Source organism: Microtus ochrogaster, chromosome 2, assembly GCF_000317375.1.
Source record: "Microtus ochrogaster isolate Prairie Vole_2 chromosome 2, MicOch1.0, whole genome shotgun sequence".
Lineage (NCBI taxonomy): Eukaryota > Metazoa > Chordata > Mammalia > Rodentia > Cricetidae > Microtus > Microtus ochrogaster.
This window is the reverse complement of record NC_022010.1, coordinates 19757729-19767583: the sequence shown is the minus strand read 5'-3', so window position 1 is coordinate 19767583 and position 9855 is coordinate 19757729. Positions and strand designations below refer to the sequence as shown.

The 9855-nt window shown below is 42.4% G+C and overlaps 1 protein-coding gene across 1 annotated transcript in view; it reads left to right on the top strand.

Annotated features, from left to right (window-relative positions):
• Nucleotides 1–9855, top strand: part of LOC101991134 (zinc finger protein 11) — a 39059-nt gene that overhangs the window by 10715 nt on the left and 18489 nt on the right. The window contains exons 2-4 of the mRNA XM_026786344.1: nt 853–979; nt 1406–1501; nt 3315–4619. Coding sequence (XP_026642145.1) covers nt 853–979; nt 1406–1501; nt 3315–4619 — 1528 coding nt within the window. The remainder of the gene's footprint in view (nt 1–852; nt 980–1405; nt 1502–3314; nt 4620–9855) is intronic.

Sequence of the window (9855 nt, the reverse complement as noted above, 5' to 3'; positions counted from 1 at the left end):
CTCCCTCTTTCTCTCTTTCTTTCTTTTTCCGAGATAGGGCTTCTCTACGTATGTAGCCTTGGCTACTTGGAACTCAATCTGTAGACCAGGTTGGCCTCAAAATCACAGAGATCCATCTGCCACTGCCTCCCGAGTGCTGGGATTAAAGGTGTTTGCCACCATGTCTGGCTTGCAATGTATTCCTTATCTACCATTTTGGAGCATCCTTATACTCATATGGCAGACCTAATGAATCATGACACCATGCCGCCCCTTGTCACATACAGTTAGATGGCTACTCTGGGATTCCCAATCAAGAACACTACACTCCTCAAGGAGATGACTGGCTTGTGGTTGGATATCTTATTCCTCATCACAGGGAACATGCAACCATTATGTCAGTAAGGAGGTACACCATCCCCTACCGTGTGAAGAAAGGTGGTCACACTGAGGGGGCTTCCATGGATGACCCACTCACAGATCTGCTCCAATTTCACGTCTCGTCATCCATCACAGGGACACTCAACTACTCTTCCCAAACTCGCCTGTGGTTTTGTGTGTTGTTCTGTGTGTTTTGGCAGTGTAAATAAATGCTTATTTATTACATCAGGGTACCAATCACAGACCAAGGAAGAGATTCCCTGATTCACTAACGTTTAGTTTAGTGAGACAGTGAGATTGTTGAGGTTGCTCATCGGAGTGTGGATGAGCATCACATCAGGAGTAAGGATAACCAGATGCGGCTGCATCTCTGAAAGCTCACCACAGCATGAGTGATGACACCGAACGCTGTATCCCTGGAGCCCGGGATTACACAGTCATTGTTCTGTCCATTTATTTTATTTTATTTTATTTTATTTTATTTTATTTTAGGAGCTGCTGTCATTCGAGGATGTGTCCATTGACTTCTCCCCAGAGGAGCGGGAATGCCTAGACCCTGCTCGGTGGAATTTGTATAGGGGTGTGATGTTGGAGAATTACAGGAACCTTGTCTCCCTGGGTGAGGATCTCTTCCCTACAGAATTCTCAAATCCCTTCCTTTGTAGAATATCTCTCAGGAACTTACTTACCCTCCTCACAAAACCATGGATGAGATCCTTTCAGATTGTATTTCCTTTTAACATCTCCTTTCTTCATGGAGTATGTTTCTTTACTCTAGGTTGCTGGTAATTTTAGCAGTTTGATGGCCTGTAGTTATCATGAACTACATCTTAAAGTCCAAATGTTCCCTTTGGTTTACTCATACGTACAAGCAAAGCCTTATCTCCAAAGTGAAGTTCTCCGTGTGTATTATACTGTGTCTGGTAGGAGACAACTGGGGACACAATTTCCTAGTCTCCTATTGTGTCGTCCCCCTCCACGCCCCCAGCACAGTGTGAACTGGGGAGATTCCAAGCAAGCATCATTTCTGTTTTCCAATGAACAGGTCTTGCTGTGTGTAAACCTTACCTGGTCACGTTTCTGGAGCAGAGCAAGGAGCCTTTGAATGTAAAGAGACAAGAGTCAGGAACCATATGTCCAGGTAGGTAGGCGTGAAAGAATTCGAGGATGCAGGTGAGTGGTCCAAAGATCCAGAAGAAGAGATGCTTGGAGATAGAGTCCGGGAAGCTTGAGTCGGTGGAGATGATTTCTCGAGGGACTACACTTGTTTCTTTTTTTAACAGAGAAAACCAGCTGCCCTGTGTTCATCACACTGCTCAGTCTTCTGCATCTCCTTCTCTAGGGACCTCCCAGCCCATCGCCAGTGACAGCAGAGTCCTTCTTTTGAAGGTCTGCATAATTCCCCCCCCCCCCGATTTTTCTTTTCTTTTTTTGTGGGCCTCAGAAAATTATGCACATGTCTGAAGACCTCTGTGTTAAGCTATACAAATGAAATATTAACACCAAAAAGAAGTTTTTCAGGACCGGAGAGATGGCTCAGAAAGAAGTTGACAGCACTTGCTGTCCTTCCGTATGACCTGAGTTTGATTTCCAGCACCCTCGTCAGACAGCTCAGAACCACCCACCAAAGGGTGGTTCTCCATCTTCTGGCCCCTATGAACACACTCCACACGTGGCGTACCTTCACACAGACATGCACATAATGTGAATTAAAAAGTCTGCTTAATGTTGTTCATGTAGCTTTTCATTGCAGTGCTGTACAGAGCTTTTTGTGTGAGATTTTAGTGCTTGTTTTTTGGTTTGCTTTGTGGATGTGAGTTTTTTTTAAACTGTGAATTTAAAATGCATTCTTCATGGGTATATTGTCAAAATTGAAAATCGTGCTTATCTGGGAGGCATTTTTCATGGTACATTGTTGCTTATTAAGAATTTTATGAAGTAGTTCTTTTTCTTGTTTTTCAATCCCATGGTCTGTGTTCTATTTTATTTTAGAGTAGGTTCTTTCACACCAGCTGATAATAATTTTAGTTTTTAACCTGTATTTTGCTGTTGGCTAGCAGTTTCTAATACTGTGTACATCGGGATAACATAAGTTAATAATAAGTGAAATTAAAAAGTCTATTATGACTACAGTTTCAGTAAGGTTGTATATACCTGTGTGTGTGAGAGAGAGAGGAGAGAGAGAAGAGATGGTTCAGTGGGTCTGAGCACTGGGCTCTAGGTCTCAGCTGCCATATAGTCGGGCACCTTCAGTAACTGCAACATTAGGAGCCGTAGAGATGGGAGAGTCTCTGAGGCTTGCTGGATGCTGGATGACAGCTTAGACACAAGCCATAAGCTCGTTTGGGAGAGACTCTGTCTCAAAACAAAAAGGCAGAGAGTGCTAGGGAAGGACTCCCATGCCTTTCTCTGGCCTTTTGGCACACGCATCCATCACACACACACACACACACACACACACACACACACACACACACACTCTGAGACATTTCTAACTGGCTGATTTTATTCCTTTTGAAAGAGTCATTATTCTGTCATTAGTAAATGAGTTTTCCTTATGCCAAAAGTACAAATTTAATAAATACAGGAAGTTACCCCCCCCCTTTAAAAGTGGGGTTTCACTCTGTAGACTAGGCTGCTCTGGAATTTTCTATGTACTTTAAGCTAACCTTGAACTCATGACAATCCTCTTGCCTCAGATTTTCAAGTGCCAGTATTATTGGTGTGAGCCACACACTCAGTTCAACACTCCATTTTCCCTAACCCAAATGCTGATAAGGACATTGTGAAAACACAGTGCATGTCCAGTGACAATAGGCCAGTCATCAAGGAGGGTCCTATCCTGGGTAATTATAAAGGTGTTCATATTGGAGAGAAAAACTTGTTAGTAGAAGAATTCTACAGCTGGAATCATGGTTCAAATCCTAGTAAAGACCACTGTACTCTTTTCCCAGAGGACCTCTGCAGATATAACCAGTCTGGGGAAGACTTTGCTCAGCACTCAGAACTCGCCACCCATCCACGCCCACCTGTTCAAGAGAAGTCTCAGAATCGCAAAGAAGGTGGCAAAGCTTTTACTTATAATGCAACTTCTATTAGAAAACGGAGGGCTCCAAAAAGAGAGCAGCTTTACCAATGTGAAGAATGTGGCAAAACCTTTAATAATAGTTCAAACCTCACCCGACACCAGATAATCCACACAGGAGAGAAACCCTACCCTTGCCAAGAGTGTGGCAAAGCCTTCAATAATGTTTCAACCCTGACACGGCACCAGATGATTCACGCTGCCGAGAAACCCTACAAGTGTACAGTGTGTGACAAGGCCTTTCACTTCTCCTCGTACCTTAACCAACACCAGAGGATCCACTCGGGAGAAAAACCCTATAAATGTCAAGAATGTGGCAAAGGGTTTTATTATCACTCGACCCTGACTAGACACCAGATAATCCATACGGGCGAGAAACCCTATGAATGCCAAGAGTGTGACAAAGCCTTCAACAATAGGTCAACCCTGACTCGGCATCAGGCGATTCACGCGGGAGGGAAGCCTTACACGTGTAACGTGTGCGAGAAAGCCTTTCACAGCGCTGCCCACTTTCACCGACACCAGAAAATCCACTCGGGGGTGACGGCATATCGATGTGAAGAGTGTGGCAAATCCTTTAGCTATTCTTCACGCCTTAATCGGCATCTGAGAATCCACGCGCGCGAGAAGCTCTACGTGTGTAAAGAGTGTGGCGAGGCCTTTAGCCGCTCTTCGCACCTTAACCAACACCAGAATATTCATTTTGCAGAGAAACCTTACCGGTGTAAGAAATGTGGCAGGGCCTTCGCCTGTTCTTCACAGCTATATAGGCACCGGGCAAGCCACAGCGCCGAGAAGCCCTACACCTGCCAGGAATGTGGCAAAGGCTATCACCGTCCCTCGTCCTTTGATCTGCACCAGAGACTGCATACCGGAGCTAGCCTCTACAGATGTGCAGAGTGTGGCAAGGTCTGTCGCTGCGCTTCACACCTTACCCAACACCGGAGGGCTCACACGGGGGAGAAACCCTACAGCTGCCAAGAATGCGGCAAAGCTTTTAACTGTTCCTCACACCTTCACCGGCACCGGGTAACTCACACGAGAGAGAAACCCTTCCAGTGTAGAGAGTGCGACAAGGCTTTTAAGGACAGTGCGACACTTTGTCGACACGAGAGGATTCATACCGGAGAAAAACCCTATCAATGCAAAGAATGCGGGAAAGCCTTTAATAACTGTTCGAATTTCATGCGCCATCAAAGGACTCATAAGTGAGGGAAGCAAGACAGAGTAAAGAATGTGATAAAGGGAACTGGAGAGATGGCTCAGAGCCTGCACTGCTTTTGTGGAGACTGAGTCTGGTAGCCAGCACCCCTATTGGGTGGCTTAGAACCTCTTAAAACTCCTGGGATCCAAGCCCAGCTTTGGCCTTCAAGGGCTCCTGCACTCATATGCACGCGCTCCACACAGGTAAACACACATCTACATGTAATTTAAGAAAGAGTGAGGCAAAAAAAAATGTTTAAGTAATCAAGCACCAATTTCTAGTGGAATGAAACTTATAGACTGTACTGACCAAATTCCATCATTTTTTTTTTTTTTGGTTTTTCCAGACAGGGTTTCTCTGTGCTTTTGGAGTCTGTCCTGGAACTAGCTCTTGTAGACCAGGCTGGTCTCGAACTCACAGAGATCCGCCTGCCTCTGCCTCCCGAGTGCTGGGATTAAAGGCCATCATTTTATGTAAAAAAAATTCTTACTAGATAGAACCTTCATACATGAATTATTAATTTATTTTAATTTGTTTTGATGCTTTGCCTGCATGCCCACCACATGCACGCAGTGTCTTTGGAGAGCAGAGAAGGGCACTGGATCCTGGAGTTACCAACAGCTGTGAGCTGCCGTGTGGGGACTGGGAGCTGAACCCAGGTCCTCTGCAAGAGCAGCTTCGAACTGCCGAGCCATCTGTGCAGTTCCAGAAAAATCTATACACGCAATGACTCAGAAAAGACCACTGTCTAGTATTCGATACCTCACAAGGGCCAGCTATTCATTTTGGAACTCTATTTTACAAAATAAACAGATTATGCGAGCTTTCACCCATGTTTCAGCTTTTAATTTACTTACAGGAATTAGTGTAAGATAGAAATCCTACAAATAACGTGAACTTTGTCAGAAAGTTGCTGACATCTTTCTTGTGCTTGGAAGAAGCAGCTCACAGATACCAGAGTCATCAGGCAACTCGTCTGTGCGTGGAAGTAACTGCTACCATTTCCATTTAGTGAATAGCCCCAGACTGCTCAGAACTGCGCAAGGCCCAGCTCTCAGGTCCTTCCAACAGGCACGCCAAGCCGCTTCCTGGGAATTATTGATGTAGATCACATAGTGGGCTTTGGAATGTTTCACTGTATCGTGAAATTCGTTTTGGTAAAAAGATAAAGATCATTAATGTTTTATCATCGGCATATATTGAATGACTTCTCTTTCTGTCACAGACATCGAGCCACTGTGCTCAAGAATACAGGCGGCAGATCCTACTGCACAGGGCATTAAGAAACCTATTGAATATTTTGAAGTGTATTGAATGACTCATAGATCAAATGGAACTCCCAGTTCCATCATAGTATTAAAGAATTTGGAGGAGACCGTTCTTCTATGAATAACTTTTATTCATTCCTTTTAATTATTATCCAGAAATTATGAGGGTTGTAGGAGTATAATAATGTATCATAATATTCTGAATCTTGAATTGAAAGTTATAAGATTTTATCAGACCCACTCCATTTCCCCTTTTTTGGACTCAAAGCACACATAAATATTTGCTATTCATTTTTACAGATTCAGGTGTCCAACTCTTATGATCTAGTGATAAATTTTAGGAGAATGGTAGATGGGTCTGTTTGAATAATGATTGGGAAGAGAATTATAGAATTCTATGTAGAATATTTGTGAATTTTAAAGGAGTTGATAAATTATAGCTACCTAGAATCCTCACATATTCTGAGGGGAGATTTTCACTTTGTTTTCACTGAATATATTTCTTCAAAATGTCATAGTTCTTGGTTTAGAATTTCCTGGTATTAATTCATCTTGATTTACCTGTTACTCATGGAAGACATAATGTATGATTTGCCTCATGAAGTTTATGATTCTGCTCATATAACCCTTACCATATTTTAAGAAGGCATAATTAAATTTTATATTAGAAACTAATTCTAAGATGCTCTCCCGTAGTGTGAACATACATAGAGATGGTGTGGCAGAATGTTTTGTCTAGGCAAAGATGTGTTATGTTTGTTTATGCTGTGGAATATTAATTTAGCTGTGTGAAGGTGTGCTGCTTTTGTCTATGCTGTATTCCTGTAATCATGTAAAGATGTGTGGCTGTTGCACCTTGCCTATGTAAGGCACCTGACTGGTCTAATACAAAGCTGAATGGCCGAGAGAGAATAAATAGGAGGAGAATTCTAGACTTGAGAGAAGAAGAAGAGAGGAGGAATGAGGAGGAGAGAGGGAAATGCCCAGGGCCAGCTAGGCAGCTACCAGACAGACAGACTAGGACATACAGAAAGAAAGGTAAAAAGCCCCAATGTAAATGTAGATGAAGAGAAACAGGTTAATTTAAGTTTAAGTAAAAAGGCTAACCAGCTATGAGCATAAGCTAGGCTGAGTGTTCATAGCTAATAAGTCTCAGTGTCATGATTTGGGGGCTGGTTGGTAGCTTAAAAGAAAGCTTGATATATAGAGATATTTTAAATTAGTATATTATATTCCTTTTCCCCTTTTGTTCTTTTCCTATTTATTTATTTATTTATTTATTTATTTATTCATTAATTTATTTTGGAGGCAGGGTCTTACTATGTAGTTCTTGCTGACCTGGAACTTGGTCTGTAGTCCAAGCCGGCCCCAAGCTCACAGACACCTGCCTATCTCTGCCTTCCTGGAGCTGGGATTGATGGCAGGCATTCTCACAGCAAGTGTCATTTCTTCCTGCACAATAAGATAAATAATTCTTCCTTTCAGTTGTATAAGTGACATGAAATTCAGCAAATTCGCTGATCCAGTTTCCTCAGACGACAGCTAGTGAGACGTAGTACATACAGGGTTCTGACGTTTGCGGGACGCAGTCAAGCACACAGAGCAGATAGAATGTAATAGATGCTCCACTAGCAGGATCCAGCAGTCTCTACCAGAAGGAGTTTGTTGCTGGGTGGACGGCTTTAATACCTGAATCCTAGATTTGGGAAGCTGAGGCGGGACAGTCATTGCAAGGGCAGCTTGGTCAGGGTCAAGTATGCCCTGCACTGTAGAGTAAGACTACCTTGGAAGCAGAACAGGCTGTATGTTCACTTTCTTGGAACTGCTAAAAGTGAAGGTCTGTTCCAGTGGAGTGAGCAGGCCTGGGGGAGGCTTCAGTGTGGACACGCCAAAGGTTTTATTGGGTGGGGGCGAAGCGGGCTGGAGAGATGGCACAGAAGTTAAGAGCACGAATGCTTTTCCAGAGGACCTGGGTTCGATTCTCAGCACCCACACGGCAGCTCACAACTGTCTGTGACTTCAGTTCTTGGGGGATCTAGCCCCCTCATACAGACATACATGAAGGCAAAAACCAATGGTTGTAAAAAAATAAATAAATCTTTTTTATAAAAAAAGTTTTTGTTGAGTTATTTTGTAATTATCCACCTTCTTGTCTCCTAGTTTCATCTCGAGCAACATCTGCACAGTGTAATTGTCTGTCATGGTTTGTGTAATGGCCTTCACTTTTCCTTTAGTCTTCTGTTTCCATATAGTATAGGAGCTTTCAGTCCTGACTTTTATAATACAGTTGTATTTCGGGGTTCTGGGTGTTCTGCGTCTAAGATATTTGTAATAGACCCATAATAATAGTTCTATATGAAATATGGTTTGAATTTTTAAAGTATGTATAAACCTTGTAATCAAATGTATAATTACCATACTTTTTACCTAAACCTTTCTGTAAATGGAGACTGCTTGTTCATTTCCCAGCAACCCAGACACAAAAACTATATTAATTATAACACTGCTTGGCCAATGATTCAGGCATATTTCTAGCTAGCTCTTACATCTTGAATTAACCCATTTCTATTATTTTTTTTATTTTAACATGAGGCTGGGGGTTTGTTACCTCTTGCTTCTTGGACAGCTCCATGGCATCTCCCTGACTACCTTCTTTCTCTCCACATCTCTTCCAGCCTGGCTATATTCTGCCCTGCAATAGGCTAAAGCAGCAATATTCATTAACCAAGAAAAGCAACAAATACACACACACACACACACATACACAGACACACACACACACACACACACACACACACACACACACACACACACACACATATATATATATATATATATATATATATATATATGATATCCCATATTGCCTTTCTCATCCTAAGACTAATCAGAATTTCTTTTAGTTGCTTTGTGAAGGTAGCACATTAGCCTGCGCCATGTTAGCATTTAAGACAGAGGTTCTCAGCTCATGGGTTGTGACCCTTTTGGGGGACTGAATATCAGATATTTGCATTATGATTCATAACAGTAGCAAAATAGCATTTATAGTTGGGGGTCACCACAATATGAAGAACTGTATTAAAGGGTTGCAGCATTAGGAATGCTGAGAACCACTTGTGTAAGAGAACAGGAAAAAGTACATTCCCTATCTAAGTGTAACTTTCAAGCACTCCAACATCCCTTCTCTTCCACTTTTTACTGAGGACACAGCTGTTCTACTTTCTATTTCTTGAAGAATAATTCTTTTAAATGTGATGGGTAAGTTGATACATATATTTAACCCCAATACCCTGGAGGCAAAGACGGGAAGATCTCTATGAGATGGAGGATGGTGCAGTTCACATAACATTCCAAGCTAGGAAGGGTTTCTCTCTGTCGTGTGTGTGTGTGTGTGTGTGTGTGTGTGTGTGTGTGTGTGTGTGTGCGCGCGCGCGCGCGTGTGTGTAAATACAGAGTTTATTATTTTATAACATATGGTGCTTTCTCTATGTGTTATTCTTTGAGGGCATTCATGTTGCAAATCAAGGAATTTAAGTTTTAGTGAATAATATTTGATTTTGTTCATCTAGTGTTTGTCCTAGATGGAGACTGCTTGTTCATTTTCCTGGATGCCCAGACCCAAAATAACCACACAGAAACTATTAATTAAAACACTGCTTGTCCAATCACTTAAGCGTATTGCTAGCTAGCTCTTACATCTTAAATTAAACCATTTCTATTAATCTGTGTTTTGCCATGTGGCTGTGGCCTACCTGTAAGGTTCCATCTGGTGTCCAGCGTCTCTCTCCTGTGGCAGCTACATGGCTTCTACATGATTCCGCCTTCTTTCCTCCTCTATCTGCCTGGAATTCCTGCCTTGATCTAGTTTGCTAAGCCACTGGCCAAAATAGCTTTATTCGTTAACCAATAAAAGAAACACATATACAGAAGGACTTCCC